This window comes from Candida oxycetoniae (assembly GCF_023343755.2).
Source record: "Candida oxycetoniae strain CBS 10844 chromosome Unknown scaffold10, whole genome shotgun sequence".
Lineage (NCBI taxonomy): Eukaryota > Fungi > Ascomycota > Pichiomycetes > Serinales > Debaryomycetaceae > Lodderomyces > Lodderomyces oxycetoniae.
Genome location: NW_026055470.1, coordinates 232,715 through 251,463, shown reverse-complemented (window position 1 = coordinate 251,463; position 18,749 = coordinate 232,715). Strand labels below are relative to the sequence as shown.

The 18,749-nt window shown below is 38.8% G+C and overlaps 5 protein-coding genes across 5 annotated transcripts; 1 reads left to right on the top strand and 4 right to left on the bottom strand. All coding sequences in view use genetic code 12, as the record gives it.

The window, feature by feature from the left end:
* Positions 1-141: 141 nt before the first annotated feature.
* KGF56_003935 (mitochondrial 37S ribosomal protein mS37) lies at positions 142-429 on the bottom strand (the record flags this gene model as incomplete). The annotated part of the gene is made up of 1 exon (XM_049325321.1): positions 142-429. The coding sequence occupies one exon, from the start codon at positions 427-429 to the stop codon at positions 142-144; it is 288 nt and encodes a 95-aa protein (XP_049179094.1).
* A 418-nt stretch (positions 430-847) lies between these two features.
* Positions 848-3,055, bottom strand: KGF56_003934 (uncharacterized protein; the record flags this gene model as incomplete). Its single annotated transcript, XM_049325320.1, has 1 exon — positions 848-3,055. One exon carries the CDS (start codon positions 3,053-3,055, stop codon positions 848-850), a length of 2,208 nt encoding a protein of 735 aa, XP_049179093.1.
* Positions 3,056-7,629: 4,574 nt separating this feature from the next.
* On the top strand, positions 7,630-8,514 carry PCL1 (Pcl1p; the record flags this gene model as incomplete). Its single annotated transcript, XM_049325318.1, has 1 exon — positions 7,630-8,514. One exon carries the CDS (start codon positions 7,630-7,632, stop codon positions 8,512-8,514), a length of 885 nt encoding a protein of 294 aa, XP_049179092.1.
* Positions 8,515-9,282: 768 nt separating this feature from the next.
* ZCF14 (Zcf14p) lies at positions 9,283-12,807 on the bottom strand (the record flags this gene model as incomplete). Its single annotated transcript, XM_049325317.1, has 1 exon — positions 9,283-12,807. One exon carries the CDS (start codon positions 12,805-12,807, stop codon positions 9,283-9,285), a length of 3,525 nt encoding a protein of 1,174 aa, XP_049179091.1.
* A 662-nt stretch (positions 12,808-13,469) lies between these two features.
* On the bottom strand, positions 13,470-17,621 carry ZCF13 (Zcf13p; the record flags this gene model as incomplete). Its single annotated transcript, XM_049325316.1, has 1 exon — positions 13,470-17,621. The coding sequence occupies one exon, from the start codon at positions 17,619-17,621 to the stop codon at positions 13,470-13,472; it is 4,152 nt and encodes a 1,383-aa protein (XP_049179090.1).
* Between the last annotated feature and the right edge of the window lie 1,128 nt (positions 17,622-18,749).

The window sequence follows — 18,749 nt, the reverse complement described above, 5'->3', positions numbered from 1 at the left end:
TTTGTCATTTCCACCACCTCTCTACCGTTCTCTCTCTCCGAGGTTTGAGAGTAGTCAGTGTGCTCTACTATCTCGCTTTGCTCGATAGTGTCGGTCAGTGTGCTCTACTATCTCGCTTTGCTCGATAGTGTCGGTCAGTGTCTAGTCATGAACTTTCCCTCTTAATTTAGGATACAATCTAGAAGCATGATAATTAATAGTACTGATCTGCTCCTTAGCAGGTTTGTAAGTTTCCATACATTTCTTCAAGTCTTGTTCAAACCCATGACACACACTATTACCTTCACCGTTCGATGCCCAACAATTAAGTAATGAAGACATGAATACAAAACATTGATTTGTTTGTTTCGCAAGAACGGGACGACGCACTTTTAATCGCGGTAAGGGAGGTAGATTCTTGGGAGGAGGTCCTACTTTCTTATACGCCATGGTTACGGTGCTAACTGCTGTGGCTGTAGCGTGTCAAGACAGGTACTAAGTGGTTGAAGTTGAGTTCCAAGGCCTGCCTGGTTGAATTCCTTTGAAAAAAATTTAGAGATGAATCGATGCTACCAGATGTATTTCTTCAATGACAGAGATGCACTATATAAGAATATGTAGATTAACACCATCGAGCAAAGCGAAATAGTGCTGTAACGGGCTATTGCAACAAGTTACTAAGCGTTGATCCACTATCGAGCGAAGCGAGATAGTGTCGCTTCGCTCGGTAGTGTTGTACCGGGCTATCGCAACAAGTTACTAAGCGTTGATCCACTATCAAGCAAAGCGAGATAGTGTCAGTTAGTGTGCTCCACTATCTCGCTTCGCTCGATAGTATCGCCCGATAGTATCGCCCAACAGTGGCGCATTACTCTATCAAGTCCTCTCCAATCACAGCAAAGTCAACTTTTTTAGCACCTCGTCTCAATTGTCTCTCATCTCCTTCGCTTTGTCCCCGTTTAATCCAATAAATTCTCTTGAAACAAGAATCTGTAAATGGCGAATAAACAACAGCCTGTTTTTGCTTATATTTCGATTTCAACAAGGGTAGCAGAATACTCAGGTTTAAGCTCAGTATTGCTGCTGCTGCTGCTGCCAGTGAACTTATCGTACGTTTATTTATCTTGAAATACCGCCAAAGTCTAAATTGAATAGTATGCCCAATATTTTTCAATAAAGTCTTCATGAATTTAGTGACGTCTCTTGTGTGATCGTATTTGATCTTGAATAAAATATTAATATAATCTTCAAGGTTGATTAGGAATAGTTTATACAAATGGGTGATCAAAGTACGCTCTCGACGTTTGGTCAAGGGTAATATGAAGTATAAGGGAAGAATACTAAAGCTTTTCCAAATGAAAATAGTACCTGGTAGCTTATCCTTGATCTCACACAAGATATATTGATTCGACTTGATTGCGTCTTGATGGAATGTCTGATTTGTCGACATTAGTACAATATTTGATGATTCAATAGTCGCCTTAATTTCATCAGTTAGAAGTTTCTTCATAATCCGAATCTCTTGTTCTATTCGATTGGTTATTTGATGGTTATTCAATTTCAACCGTCTGTAGCTATAACAGTTTTTGATCGGTATATATTGTCTTGGTAATCCCAAGTTGTCACTGAGATATTGATGTGTTGCCTTGTGGGTGTATTTCACCCCTGTCTTGGTCTCGAGAGTTGAATAAACCCCCCCTCCTTTACCTCTTCTGCTCCCTTCGTCATCATCGTCGTCATTATTATATTCATCATGACGGTTGAAATCCCGATTTTCATAATCATAAAGATCTTTAAGTGGAGTAACCTTGTTGGGATCAACATTGATACATGCATCTTTCTCAGCAAAGTTGAAATCGGTTTTTTTCAAATGTATCTTGTGGTCAAAGTGGGGCAAATCTTGAATAAACTCTCTTGGATATACTCCTGTTTCCATATTACTTCTCAATGGCATTCCAAGGCAGCTTCGGTCGAATCCAACTACATTATAGGCATATTTCATTTTATCGTGTATCAATTCGTAAATGGTACTCTCGGGTTTAAATTTATCAGTTTCATTTCTTCTCAACTGTTTAAATTTCGACAGTATTCCTCGGAGATGTTGACTCAAAAGTATTAGGTCGTTATTATAATCGAAAAAGAACCTTTTCAAGAACTTTTGATGCATTTGTGGATTTGAATCTAGCTTATTTAACTTTGCGTAGATTTCATCGACTTTTGCCATATCTTTGGGGTTGAATAGGTCTAGACTGTCTGGAATCAGACAAAGTATTTTTTTGGAGTTTACAAAGTGTGGATTTTCAAGGGACATAAACGGACCGTCGCCATCTAAACCGATTTGAAAAATCAAATCCTCCAAGGACATTTGATGTAGACTTTCGGACATTTCTTTTATGTACTGTTGTATGAATTGCTGTTGCTGTTGCTGTAGTTGCATTATATGTTTTTGTTGTTTTTGTCGTTGCTGCTGCTTTTTCTTCTGCTGCTGTATTGGATTGCTCTTCTTTTTTGAAGTGGACTCCTTGAAAAGATCTCGTTCTTGCACTGGTGCCGCCAGTTCCAATTCCTGTTTCTGCGTCTTTTCGAGTTCCAGTTCTTGCCCCTGAGTCTGTTCCTGAATCTGCTCGCGCTCGCCCTCTTGTCTTGCCTTCTGGGCCAGCTCAAGCTCGCCCTCGTCCTCTTGTCTTGCCTTCTGAGTCAGCTCGAGCTCAAGCTCGCACTCGCCCTCTTGTCTTGCCTTCTGAGTCAGTTCAAGCTCAAGCTCGCCCTCGCACTCGCCCTCTTGTCTTGCCTTCTGAGTCAGCTCGAGCTCGCGCTCTTGCCTTTGCTTCTTTTCCTTTCCCCCTCCTTGCTTTTGCTGCTTTTTCTCTTCAAGGTCTACCTTTTTCTCTGGATTTTTCTCATCTTCAGATTCATTTATATTTCCCTTTTGCAAATTCAAACTCAAATCCTTCAACATCTGCTTTGACTTTTCGTCTTTCCAAACGGCTCTGGAGCAATGAAAATGGCGTAGCCTCAAGTTTCTAAAACATGTATCTGCAAGCAATAGACCTGTCCTCTGAGTTAGTCTCAACATCTTTTGATTGGACAATCTTTAACCGTATTGTCGAATAACCACTCAACAACAACAAAAAAAAAAACCCTCTGTAAAAGCCAATACAAGAAGATACTTCTCTTTACTATAATCTCAACCTCTTCTCAAAGCAAACTCCTCTTCTCTTGTATTCTCTTTATCAACTTTTGGGCCTTTTCAATATCATTCGATAAGAATTTGCTTCATCAGCTTTCGTTGGTTTGATTTGTTAGGCAGGTGTTTATATGCAGGAATTTTTTTAATTAGTCTAATGCGCCGTATATGATGCGGCGCGTATATATATATTTGGTTGATAGTGGCAGGGGATGGGGCAGTGGCAGGGGGCAGGAGGCAGGAGGCAGGGGGGTGGCTACACTATCGAGCAAAGCGAGATAGTGGAGTAGCATGTGAGCCAAGTATATTTGGTTATAGATGTCTCTTTCTCTCTATTTTTTTACTGTCGGTGTAGTCAGCACTGACTACTGGGGCAGCACGGTTGGATTTGCAATGCTGTATAGGGTTTGATTAGAGAGGTATTTAGAGTGGATAAGTTATATAGGAGCCGATAAGTTGGTATGAGTTTTGGGGAGGTTGAGCCGTAGGGTTAACTTGACGGGGTTTAAACTAAATACGACACTAACTGTCACCGACACTAACTGCCACCGACACTAACTGTCAGCGACACTAGCTGCCACCGACACTAGCTGCCACCGACACTGACACTATGCTCGATGGTGGAGCAGCTACCACCAGCACTGCTACTGCTAACTACTATTTCTTTTATTAAAAAATGTATACGAGATGGGAATAGGATTTTCACCTAAAAGACATCTCTAGATGGGAATAGGATTTTCACTTAAAAGACATCTCTAGATGGGAATAGAAGGTTCTCATGTAGATATCCCCGTACGATAAAGTTCAAGTGTCGCGCATACGGATTGAGAAGCTAAGGGATCCTTTTACATTGACAGAGTATTAATTTGGTTTGTTTTGATACCAAATATTTGAAACTCATAGATGTACACTATCGAGCGCGAATGAAGCGAGGTAGTGGAGCAGTGCCTTAGCAACACTAGCGAGCGAAGCGAGGTAGTGAAGCAGTACTTACTAGATGAGCGACACACGGGTTTGATTCCATCTATAAACCTCTATCTATAAACGTCTATCAATAGAAACCAGCTTATTTGGAACACCATCTCGCTCTGCTCGATGGTGAGGATAATTTATTATGTAATTTTCAGACAGCTATAGAGATTAGTATCATGATTATACAATATTTTATGTAATCACATACAATACCTAATCGATATAGTAATCGATTTTACCCTGGTAATTTGGTGATTCGCCATCTTTCCTATAGCACTACTCCACCATCGACACTATCGAGCAAAGCGTGATAGTGTTGATGAGAGCTAATGTGCTCCACTATCGAGCAGAGCGAGATAGTGTTGATAAGATGAGAGCTGGTGTGCTCCACTATCGAGCAGAGCGAGATAGTGTTGATGAGAGCTAGCGTTGATGAGAGCTAGCCAGTGTTGCTCCACTATCGACACTATCGAGCGAAGCGAGATAGTGTCGTGTCGTGTCGTATCACGTGACGTATTTATACTATTTATAAACTTCTCACAGGGTGAAAAAATTTTCACATTCTTTACAACTTTCTTCTTCACATCTCATCGGGTTTGATGTTATTCAAATATGGATGAGAGAATTATGAAGTTTAAAGAGTAAGGATTATTTTTCAAACTTCATAATTGAACCAATTTCCACTTTTCGGATTCTCTTGTATAAGGAAATTATGATGTTAAATTTTATGTGACGACAAGAATCGCTGTGCACCAGTCTGAGTACTCAACTGCATGACAGATTATCGATATACCCAAATTTCTGATTCAATTTAATATCTATTTCCTTTGCAATGAGAAGGTGATTTTTAGTTGTTAACACTATCGAGCGAAGCGAGATAGTGTTGTAAGAGATAGTGTTGTATGAGCTAGTGTTGTATGAGATAGTGTTGTATGAGCTAGTGTTGTAAGAGATAGTGTAACAAGCTAGTGTTGTAACAACCTAGTCAGTGTTGTAACAAGCTAGTGTTGATGAGAGCTAGTTGTAACAAGCTAGTGTTGAGAGCTAGTCATTGTTGCTCCACTATCTCGCTCTGCTCAATAGTGTTATCTCGGTCTGCTCGATAGTGTCGATATAGTAAGAAGTAAATTCTCTCCCTTTGAGTTTAATCGCGTGAAAAAGAATTACGCATCAAAGAATTACGCATCATAGAATTACGCATCATAGAATTGCGCATAAACCTAAAGTATTAGAGTAAAGGGGTGAAACCATTTTTAGTGCCTCTTTAACTAAATCATACTTAACAACCTTCCCTCCCTAACCACTTATCTCCCCATAGAAACATGTGCAAATATCGCTTGATTTTATTAGAAACAAATGCAAATTCTAAACACATGCTATGACATTTCTAAACATATGCTATGACGTTTCTAAACACATGCTATGACGCTTCTAAACATATGCAGTTACGCTTCTTCTGTTTAACGTTTCTAAAGATCCTCCTTCCTCCTTCCTCCTTCCTCCTTCTTCCTTCCTCCTTCCCCCCTTTGCAGAAAAGACGCGTTTTGTAAAACATTTCTCATTTGACCTGAAAAGTAAAGTGAAAAATATTTCATAAGCGAAAAAAAAAAATAGGACGCGGTTTGGCGCCCTTGCACCAAAATATTTATCATTAGGCGCATAAACAATCAAACGCGGAGGGCCCCATAATTCAATGATTTTATTAATTGGCAAGGAAGGGGGATGAAGGAAATCGACTAAAAAGGGTTAATTTCTGAAACCCCTTTGATTATTTATTTTTTTTTTATCGCGCGAGAGATTTAGATAAACTTTAATGAGGCTTTGTCAAAGGGGGAGCATGAGGTCTAGCCATAAGTTCCCAAGCCCCTAAAGCTCCGAGTTTATTGGATTTAGTGCGACAAAATAGGAGTATCAAAAATTAGTTAAAACAAAAGGGGGTAGAAGGTAGGAAGGCCACAGAAACAAATGCAGATGCAGTACCATTCTGAAACAATAATGAATCAAGTAGATGAATTTTAATCTCGGTTTAGTGATTCGACTATATAACTTTTATTTAGGCGCTACCTGAACTTTCAAGATGCTACCAAGATGCTACCCAAAACTACCCAAAACTACCATAAAACTACCAATATGCTACCAATATTAGCAATCGCGCTACCAACGCTGGCTGATTTCCAAATCGTATTAGTCCATCCACATCAGCATCATTAGTCAATAGGGCTCCACTATCGAGCATTTATGTGTTGTATCGATGGAGAATCGAGGTCACGAATTGAGGTACACGAATTGGGGTTCACGAATTGAGCTGGCTAATGGAGAATTGAGGTCACGAATTGAGGATCACCAATCGAGGTACACCAATCGAGGATCACGAATTGAGGATCACGAATCGAGGATCACCAATCGAGGATCACCAATCGAGGATCACCAATCGAGGTAGACGGAAAATATTTTATCCCTTATGCTGGATCTTGGTGGCTAGTGATTTCTCACCAGTAGTAAGTTGCTGTCTACATAGCTTTACATACCAAGATCTACTCCCAAGAGAATTTAGAATTTTGAGATCTGCTACAAAAACCTGACCCATTTACTTCAAGATACATCAACAAACATAAAAGCTAATCATTTTTACCCAATTGGGCAATCGGTGAAGTGTTTGCGTGTTACAAGATTGAAGCCAGGAAGGATTGAAAATACACAAAACAAAACAATTTAACCCACGGTCATCACTAGTTAGTACCATCACGCTAGCTGGCTAGTTTCTCCTAATTGCCAATAGCCAATTGCCAATAGCTAAAAGAGCTGGCTGGCTCTCCCTCCTTTAATCCATCACGTGACCTTGACTATACGCGGAAAAAAAAAATAAGGCCACATGACACAAAACCAAAAAAATGAAAAACTTTTTTAAATTAAAAATTGCAAAAAAAGAACTTTACAATTTAAGCAGTGGAAGAATAAATAGCTACAATGACAAAGGCGAAGCTTAAGAAAGGGCAAAACTAGGATGTTTTCGTTTCGAAGGAGTCGAAAATAAGTTACATTCTCGTTTTTTTATTTTTTTGTTTTTTTTTAAAAAAGTCCAGGGAAACAAACTTATGCGTCCTTTGTATCATTCGATGCAATAATTGAATTAAAATAATAGTATCAATAATAATAATAATAGTCGCCCCTTTGTGGAAAAGCCTGTGTGCAACTAAAAAGTCAAAGGTTAAAATCGTGAAGAGCTGGCTAGGCATTAGAGCTTAGCCCTTTTATTAAGCTATACTTTATTTTTTTCGTTGTTTGTTATTCTTTTTTTGCCTATAGAAAACTGGAATCTATATAAACACGGGTTGGGTTCTTATTTATCTATATATACCACAGGGATTCCCAACCAAAGTTGAGTCATCTTCAAATCTTATTTCAAAAAAACCTTCATCATCTTTGTTGCACATCAAAAGCATCCAACTATTGTTTCAAATTAAAAACCAAAAACCAAAAAGAAAAAGAAAATGGTTTCTTCACTTGATTTGCAAGCATTGAACATATTTCTTAGCCGCCCAATTACTCACGATATGATCCACAAGTTGGTTGTGGCTACTTTACAAGTTATTCCTTGTAAAGATACCAAATCTCAAACTTATACAACGACAAATAACACGGTAAAACAGTTACCTTCATTAATGACTTTTTTATCGAAATTGATCAAGTATACAAATGTCTATACTGGAACATTAATGGCCACTCTTAGCTATTTACAAAAATTAAAAGACAGGTTGCCCAAGAATGCCCAGGGTTTACCATGTACCAGACACAGAATCTTATTGAGCTGCTTAATCTTATCAAGTAAATTTCATAATGATTCAAGTCCCAAGAACAAACACTGGGCGAAATACACCGATGGGTTATTCAACGTTAAGGATATTAACCTTATGGAGAGACAGTTGATTTATTTACTAAATTGGGATTTAAGAGTTGATAACAAGGAGATGTGTCAAGCATTAGGATCATTCTTGGAGCCAATAAAAGCACAAATTATTAAGGCAGAGAAGATTAAGCTTTGGAGAGCACAACAACAGCAGCAGCAGCAGCAACAACAACAACAAAAACAATCCCAATCCCATGTGCAATATCCAATTCACTATAGACAAGATTCAACAAGTTCAATCTCTTCACTATCATCTACAAATTCAATGGATTCAATATACAGTCAAGGCTCATCAATATCCTCAGCAACATCAACGAATTCTATAATTCCAATAGTTGCGGAAACCAAACCAACTCCCGCCACAAGAATTGATGTGGTGGATCCAATAATTGAGCTCACTGCAATAAAGGAAGAAATTGAATTGAAGAACTTGTTGAAAAAGTTCAGTACTAGTACCATAAAAGGATAGCAAGATTGAATTACAAAATTTAATGACTAAAAAGTAGAGGGAAAGAGAATGTGAAATGCTGGACATCACCTTATTGGAATCTCACCATTTAGACAATACATGATTTATGATACCTTATAAAATTATTCAGTTCGTTACTTAAATTAAAAAAAAAAAAAAAATTAGGGGTGGGGTATATTTATAGATTTTAGAGTATAGACAAAAATGCCATTATAATATAAGCAGGTACACTCTCACTCACTCTGGTACATTCGATTCGAGCTGGCTCGATAATCCCAAAACGAGTTAATTCAAGATTGCAGATTGCAAATTGCAAATTGCAAATCAATAATTTCTTTTTCATTTTTTGATAATTTCTTTTTCATCCTTGATAATTTCTTTTTCCTTCTTTCCTTTTTTCTTAATGGTTAAACAACCTTTACGAATAGCTTATAAGACCAATTGAGAGGGTGCATATAATAATACTTTTCTTAAATAATTAATATTATATTACCTTTCAATTGGTTGTTGGTTCTTGATTGGTGATTTGGATAATCGTCAAAATGATCGAATTTGGTAGCGTTGATCACTAAACCCATACCCGTATGTTACTGTTTAAAAATAAGCCAATTTAGGCGGGGGGGGGAGGGGGGTTAAGGGAGGTTCCATCGGGCGAGGGTTCTGTTCGTCTAAACTGATCTGATGATTTCGTATTCTTCTGTCAACAGCCTCTTGTCTGTCTCCCGCCCCTCTGTAATTTTGCTACCAAGTATACATCATTGGTTAATACTAGGTATATCGATTATTATTCAAGCCCAACATATCCTCTAAAGGTAATGCATTGAACAAGTCGAATTCATTCATCGTATTCCAATCATTGGCAATGGTACTGACATTACCAAAACTCTCTCCATTGACTCCAAAATTTGGATTCTGGGCATTTATATTCGTTGTATCCCCATAAGTCATTGATTGCGATGTACAAGAAGGATTAAAGTACGAATGTATCGTGCTGTTTTGTGATGAGGGAAATCCCGTATCTACACTACTGTTTGAGTCGCCCCTAAGATTGCTGGCACCTGCAAAGTCCCCACTTAATGGTGCGCCAATCCCCACAATGTGCAGCATAGATGATTCATTTTTCATTTTTGTTGAAATCCACAAGTTGTCAATCTCATTATTATTCATAAACGCAGTATTCTCTATACTTGACACATTGGACTCTGAATTGGATATTGCATACCCATCACCAGTGTTAAACATCGATGACATACTATCATAAGAATCTTTTTTTGTTGGATTATCACTATTACTCACACTTGAACCCCCCACCTCGTTTGCAAGGTGAGAAGGCACTGAGTCAGATTCACTAGTACTCTTATTATTGCTATTATCCTTCCGTGGTGTTGCCTTGGTTTGCCTACTAGTACAGAAACTACTATCGAAATCTCCATCCTTGATAATCTTAGCCAACTTCTTATACTTTTTCAAACTATCTTCAGAAATCAAAACTATTTCATTCAATTGCTCATCATCGCATTCTAAAAAGGAAACCAAACCTTTTCTTGGTGATGCTCTGTAATATTCATCATTATGTACAACATTCTTTAATATGAATGAATGGGCCTTGGTAATCCTCCACGCGTAATAATACCTTTGACTTAGTCTCCTTAACCCTAAAAGACAAATCTCACTTATTCGTTCAAAAATCTTAACGAGTTTGGATAATTTGGCAAACCTCTTTAGATATGCTACATCGTCTCTCAATTTCTGATTGTGATTAGTTTCATCTTGTCTCATTAGTAATAAACTTGTCTTTAATCTTAATAAGATGGCAAAATTCGCCTGTGAGATTCTATGAATAGTTGCTTGAATAGTAGGCATCAACATTAAATCTGTGACTATACTGGTCTTGAAACTCTTACTATTTGAAAGTAGTTGAAAGATTGTGGGGAAAAATTCCCCATGATATGAACTAATCATCTTTTTGAAGTAGAACAAAGCTAATGATCTCGGTTTTTCATCATCAACATCAACATCGCCACTGCCACCACCACCACCACCACTATTATTGAGAATTTGGTTCTCATAATACAAAAATAAATGGAAAAAAATAACATTAAGAAACATCTTCATATCGATATAGCTTCTGCATTTGATCACTTTCAAAAAAGGATAGGCAAACTCATTTTTGTCAAATGGTTTAAGAAAGCCATCCATTGTTCCCAAATTATCATTCATAAACACTTCAAAATCACTAATGGCTCTTGACAATTTTCTCACTTCAACCAGTTTTCTCAAATCTAAGCAATCACTCAATATAACCATTAATCTCTCACGATACTCATTAAATAAAACAAACATCCCAATAACTTCCTTTTCCATTTCAGTATCTCTAATATTTTCCATCCTGGGCGACCCGTATTCGGGCAAGTGAGTATCATACATCCCATCATGTATAACCAATGGGTTTCCATACTGATATCCTTGCATCAAATCACAATATGTCATAAAATACCAAATCTTTCGACACAAATTTATCAGTCTTGAATCATCTTCTGGATCAAAGTATTCGCTACCGTCTCGATTGAGTCCAATCGCAATTGCCATTTGTATAGCTAACCCATTGTAAATTTGAGAATCACTTCCGTCTGCTCCATCACCATCCTCGGGCGAGAACGCCCTATACAATTTCATTAAAAAAGTACCCTGTAGTACAATCAACGAAGTTCGTCGATATAGATCAAATTGGTCAAGGCATACGGTTGCCATATCAATAAAGTTGTTCTCGATAGGGTTAGCTAACAAATACAGAAAATCTGATTGCGCAATCATCAGGTTCGCTTCACTAACTTCTTCATGAGGATCACCTCCATGACGATTGGATGATGCAAGTGAAATATAAGTGAATCTCAAAATGATCATCAACACAGCAAGGAATGCAAAATCTAATCTTTTCTCAATCTTTAAATCAAACGATAATTTTTCATCCTTGAATTCCTTGTTGCCCAATAACCTCTCAATTTCAGTAGTAAAACTCATTTCATCCAATATAGGCATATATGGGTATAAATGGTGAAAGAAGAAATCAACCGATTTCCAAATGACCTTTTGTTTTGGTAGAATCTTCTTTACTCGGTCAATCAAACACATTTCTTCTTCGATCTTGCCTTTCACTGTTCTTGTATTATGATGAGTAATAGAACAACTGTCCTTCTCATGAAAGTCATCTTTCCTTTTTATTCCCCTAGCTAAAGGACACTCCTCTCCTCCGACTTCTGGTCCAGCTTCGCCATCGCCATCGCCATCGCCATCGCCGTCCCCTTCCTCATCACTACACCCTCTTCTGAAATTCAGTTGTTTGAAATTCGTCCGTATATTCCCATACAACCTCAAATCATTATACCCATCACGATCAATGGCCTTTTCCCGAAAATCAATCTCATTAGAACTACACTGCTTTTTCCCATCTCCGCCTTCTCCGCTATCCCAGCAGCTTGCACCATCTGCACCTCCTGCACCATTAGATTGACCATGGCTGTTAAATGGTACAGCTACAGGACACATACTCCTACCTGCGCCACTACCAGGCAGTATTTTCAAATATCGCGGAGTCAGCTTAATTGCACGTTTGTGAGCCTGTCTCATTCGTTGCAAGTACTTCCAAACGTTGTGCAATGCAGGATCTTTCTTTAAAATAGATAGCCACGAAAACGGGCCATGGTTATATCGACGTGCAATATCTTGTATGTGAATCGAGGAATAACCACTATAGAAGTTGATATAGTCCGTTTGAGACTCATTATATGGATTTATTCCAATTAGTCCAGAACTGGTTGAGCTAGTAGCCGTTGCATCTCGATTGGTGTTCAATGGTGGATTATTGGATGGAGCAGCTTCTATCTGCTGCGGTGAAGCATTACCAGTTATCCCGCCACACCGAATACTCGATTCAAGTTCAGCTAATTTTGTCTTTAAGTATCCCAATTGTTCAAAAACAGTCCCAACACCATCACCAGCATCACCAGCATCACCAGCATCACCAGCATCACCAGCATCACCAGCATCACCAACATCATGAGAATTACCAGCATCACCAACATCATGAGAATTACCAGCATTTCCAGCATTTCCAGCATTTCCGGCATCACCAGCAACCTCGAGTCTTTGATTCAACTTAACCCTCAACCCCCTACCTTTCTTCTCCGCCTTTACAACTTTCTCAACTCTTTGCACACCAAACATATTACTCTGCAGTGCTTTGCTCCATACAGGCGTCTGATAAGAACACGATATACCAAGCTTACTGCACATGGAACATGGCTGATTCCTATTGCACTTTACTTTTCTTTGCTTGCAAGTAACACAGCTTAGAGAAACCCGGTGTCGTTTCTGCTTAGCCGGCGGCTCGCTCGACGCTTGAAATACAGAGTTCATGCTAATACGTACACCACCGCCCTATTGATATAGAGCTGCTATTCCGTGATACCTAGCTGATAAGAGATGGTGAATTGGAAAACTGGTCAACTTTTCATTTCTTTGATTTTCTTCTTTTTCCGGCGCGGAGGACGCGGCAGGAATTGTGGGGAGAGGGCGGGGGAGAGGGCGGAGTGGCTCGGTCGACTTTGGTACCACCATTTCCGGCGGGTCGGGCGTCAACTTCTACTTCAAAATTCATTATCAACAATACTAATACACTAACCAACTAAGAATACAGAATAAATAACAGTCTCTTTTAATAACAGTTCCTTTCAACGGTCTCAACGGTCTCAACAGTCTCAACAGTCTCAACAGTCTCAACAGTCTCAACAGTCTCAACAGTCTCAACAGTCTCAACAGTCTCAACAGTCTCAACAGTCCCTTTCAACAGTCTCAACAGTCCCTTTCAACAGTCTTTCAACAGTCTTTCTTTCTCTCTTTCTTTCTCTCTTCTTTCTCTCTTTCTTTCTCACTTTCTTTCTCTCTTTCTTTCTCTCTTATTGTCTTGAAGATGCAGCTTGAAACAAGTCATGGTCGAAATCACCATATATATTAAACAACTTGATCAAATCATCGGTACATGCAACAGGATCCAATACATCATCTTCGAGATTATTCAAGTTATTAAACACTTTACATCTACCTTCAAAAAATGACATGCCTGAACCACCACCTCCTCCTCCACCACCTTTGACTCCATTGCTATTAGGAGAAACACCTAAAAATGCCAATGATTCATCTCTAAATCTTTCCAAGTCCAAGTCACTAGGGTTAGTGGCAAATACATTCTCCATGCCATCGTCATCGTCGTCAGTTTCCTCTTTATTCTCTCCATCCCCCTTCTCCTTCTCTCCTTCCTCCTTGTTCTCTTGGCCATCATCATCATCAATATGGATCCCCTTTGCTTTTAATCTTTCTCGTTTCAATCTCCTTTGCTCATCTTTAGCATTGCGGAACTCCCTACATAATCGACAAAGATGTTGCAATTCTGCCACCGTGAAAAACTCAATCATGTTAGTCCCCTGATGGAAAAACAGCTGGTCATTAACTGCTTTTTCAAAAAACACATCGGGGTTCTCGGCACACTGTCGAAGAATGACGTACGTCATGATATGAATTCGATAACTGTTGATATAAGTTCGTGATAATTTCTTGAAATTTCCAACAAATAGCTCTGCTTCAATAAGCACAACCGTAAATAACGTATCAATGACTTCTAGTCTGGGTATATAGCTTGGTTCTTTAAAAACCTTAAACGACAAGTCCTTCTTTTGGTCCAATAACCTGACAAAAAACGAAGTTAAAAAAGAATGCGTTTTGATCATATGGCGCTCATTGGACGAGGTCAAAATGTAATCGTAATTCTTGCCAAATAACTCAACCGAATTTTCCAATACGTAGGACATAATATAAACCAACTGAACAACACTCTTGATATATATCTTGAACAATTCAATCCCTGCATTCATCGAGGGCGTTCGTGATGCGTTATACTCATTTTCGTAATGAATAGCAATCATATAATACATTCCAGAAAGATTAGTCCTCAACTGAATAAACAAACAATACTTTAGTACCTTGATGTAATTCTCTTCATGCTCAACACTATTGATCTCCAATTCCTGCTCGTTTGCACCTACTTTAGCCGGTTTACAAATAACAGTTTTGAAGAAGTCCTTACCAAAGAACTCAAAGAATATCTTTTCCAAATAGTTGGTATCAGCTAAAATATCAACAACCCTTGGTTTTTCATTGATGTTGCTGATTTTAATACACAATTGTCGATAGATCTTACAAATCATAATGATCTTCTTTATCATCTCATTCAACTGACCAGTTTTGTCCTTGGACTCATATGGCGCTTGAACATCGCTTACTTCCAAACTCATTAAATTCAAATTAGTTCCATTATGTATCGCACTTACAGCATCAGTACAACTCAAATAATGCCAAAGATACCTCCAGGACTTAATCAAGGAAGAGTTCTTGATAATGGCTTCATGGCCAATGTATGAAGTAGGATCACGATTCAACCCTATCAGCAAAGCATGCCTCATTGTAATTCCTAATAATGTTTGAGAGTCTGCTCCACATATGCCATGTCCATCGTCATGAGCATTCTCTTTGTAAAAATAGTACAATGTCAACAACTGAACCAATTTAAATGATGATTTTGCTCCAGTTAAGCCATCGGAAACACATAGATTTATCACTTTTATGAACTCCAGAGATGGCACTTTTTTCACATCTTCAATCATGGACATTTCTTCCTCGTTGTAGTCATTATAAATATCATCATTGTGAATCATACTCATATAGCCTAATTTAGTTATTAAAAGGAGAATTCCCAATGTTCTTAAATCATTGTCATTTTTGATCTTTACACTTGTCCATTTTTCATGAATAAATGAAGGAAAACTTTTAAACATATGGTTAATTTCAACAATCAAGCTGTTCTCATCGATAATAGGTATAAAAGGATGAACGTACTTGAAATATCGACAAAATAGTTGAAATGAATTGAATTGATCAGGTAGTAATTCAACAACTACTTTTTCAACCAATGAATAGTAGTCCCTTTTACCCTGTTTCCCACTATAGAACATTTCCAATGATGGCATAATCGACGGAATCTTGGCATCTTTATTCAGAGATGTATCTGGTGCTGAGTGTGCTGGATGTGCTGCTACTGGCGAAAAATCGTCAAGCGGAGAGGCAACATTAAATGCATTCAACGGTTGTTTCTTCAAATCATTTATCGACGCTTGTTTAAACTGTTGTCCATTTTGATCATTGCTAATTCTTGATTCGTTAGAAACACTCAATCCGGGAGTTGCAGCTTCACTTATACTGAATCCATGTGTCTTTTGTTTCTTAGCAAACGGCGACATTGCACAAGAATCCGAATTTTTTGAAGATCTTATTGACGAGCTGGCATTTGAACTCCTTCTTCTCTTAGTCATATCATTAGTCAAAAATCTAGTCATTTCACCATGTCGAAATAAATGCACGGTGAAATTGCGCAATATTGTAATGAATGGATCACATTTAGTCAACCCGACATAGGATAATACTCCTTGAACCTGCATTGAATACCCTTCAATGCTGATTGCGTTACTGGCATTTGCAAAGACATTGATTCTATCATCGGGACTGACTTGTAATGATGAATTGGGCCCTAATGGAATCGATACCAATGCATTTGACGAAAACGACGGGTCTCCTCTTACAGTAGATGAACCAGGAGACTCATTTGCTGAAGTTGGTGTTTTTCCCATCGAGTAAGAAGCTGGACTTGAAATAGATACGGCTGGAGGGCGAGGCATCCCTGATGTTGGAGATACAAAAGTATCCGAAATTATCGATTTCAATCTTGTTATTGGCGGGGACGCATAGTTATCTCCGCTGGAACCTAAAGGTGAAGATTGATGATACGTAAAGTTTGCAAGCGGTGATGGGATCATTTTGGGTAGGATTTGATGTAATTGGCCTTGGCTTTGGTTTTGAGACGTATTTGAATTTGATGGTCCTGAAGGTGGTTGGGGTAATGGAAAGCCGGAAGTAGAATTAGTATGCTGATGGTTTCTAGATTTTAGTGATCCTGAATTACTACTTGGTTTCGCGGGACTATTAGTATTCAATTTTCCTTCTGATGAATTGCGAGCTGGTGATTGAGGAGTAGGAATTGGTAATTGAGGTGGGTTAATTTTATGAGAGCCATTCCCGTTAGTATTTAGTTGTTGTTCGTGTAACTGCTGCTGCTGCTGCTGTTGTTGTTGTTGTTGTTGTTGTTGTTGTTGTTGTTGCTGTTGTACTTCCTGTTGCTGTTGTGGAGGTATAGGTAATGGAGGCGGTATTGGGTGGGTAGCATAAGTAGGGCTTTGTGTCATAGATTGCGGATAAAATGCAGATGGCAGTTGATGCAGATATGGATATGGGGGCAAATGATTAATTGGATCTGATGAGAAAGGCGATTGTGGAATTTGGCTAAAAGGTTGAGGCGGTAATTGTGGATGCTGCATTATTGTCCCATTATGCTCAATATGATGATTTTGTGATAATGGAGGTGGGGGAGGATTAGATGGGCCTTGTTGATGAGCTATTGGAGCTTGTAGTGGAGCTTGTATTGGAGCTTGTGGCAGTGGTTTTGGCGGTCCTGGTAATTGTGTTTGATGATTTAGCTGGGGATGCAAGCCGAGTGGCTGTTGCAGCAGTGGCTGAGGTTGAGGCTGAGGCTGAGGCTGAGGCTGAGGCTGATATTGGTTTGCATAGTCAGTATAAGGATTTGCAGCATAGTAATTAGGAGTGCTCAAAGATCTATCAGGAGACTCATAATAACATAGATGAGCTATAGATCTTTTAATACAAGAGCCACAAACAGGTCGTCGACGATCGCATCGACTTTTCCTCTTCCTACAAACAGAACAAGATGCCGGGATACGATTTCTAGTCTTGTATGGTCTTGCTTGGACTGAATTGGGATCGGAATTTTCCTGTGGTTGCAGATCTTCAATTAATTTCTTTGACGTCTCTGAGGGCTCCAAATTGATGGCCGTATCCTCCGACAATATTTCCTGCTCAGTTGACTTGAGATGAGTCAAATCAGATTCTGCTTTTGCAGAATCTTGCTGTATATCTTTAGAGTCCATAAGCCCAAGATTTGCTAGATCTTCAAGCTAGATCTACTCTAGAACCAAGTTGTCTATACTCCGCTAGAACCAGATTGTTTAGACTCCGCTAGAACCAGATTGTTTAGACTCCGCTTGAACCAAGTTGTCTACTCTGCTAGAACCAGATTGTCTACTCTGCTAGAACCAGATTGTCTACTCCGCTAGAACCAGATTGTCTACTCCGCTAGAACCAGATTGTCTACTCCGCTAGAACCAGATTGTCTACTCCGCTAGAACCAGATTGTCTACTCCGCTTGAACCAAATTGTCTATACTCCGCTAAAACCAGATTGTTTATAACCAGATTGTCAAGTTAAGGGGCAATATAGTAGTTGTTACCGAGGGTGCAGTAACCAACATATACCCGAATTTTATTCACAAACAAGCAAAATAGAATGAAAACCGAAAAGTGATTCGAAAGCTATGGGGCTGTATTATGTGTCTAGCCAGCAACTAGATTTCTTCCTCTTCCTCCTCTTATATCTAGGACCCTTTTACACCTTTACTTCTTTACCTCACACTTGTGTGCAATAAGCTATTAGAGCAGAAAGTGATTTGAAGTATTCAACATAAAGGGTTTTTTTTCAAATTGTTTTTTTTTCAACATTGTTTGCCGAAGGGGAAAGAGTTTCGAGAGATGCAAGAGAAGCCTATGGGGGGAAGGAAAGAGTATACGCGGTTGGTACCAACCGGGGAGGGAGGAGGAGGGGGGGTCGGTCACACGGGTTTGATTTACTTTTCCTTTCCTTTCCTTTCCTTTGCCCCTTTTCGAAACATTTTCTTTTACAAATTGAGGGGACAGGGGAGTTCTCAGTTATATAACCTTTTTGTAAATGGATAAAAAGTATATTTCAGATTGTAGAAAAGTAGTGAAGAAGATTGTAAAGTCTCTTTTGGGTAGAGCTTCTATTTAGGTCGAGGTTGTATAGTAATGATGTAGAAATATACATCGTCATTGCTTTAAATTAAGGTTGAATCTACTGTTAAACACTATCGAGTTGAGAGTAGAGAGAGTTGAGAGTAGAGAGAGTTGAGAGTAGAGAGAGTTGAGAGTAGAGAGAGTTGAGAGTAGAGAGAGTTGAGAGTAGAGAGAGTTGAGAGTAGAGAG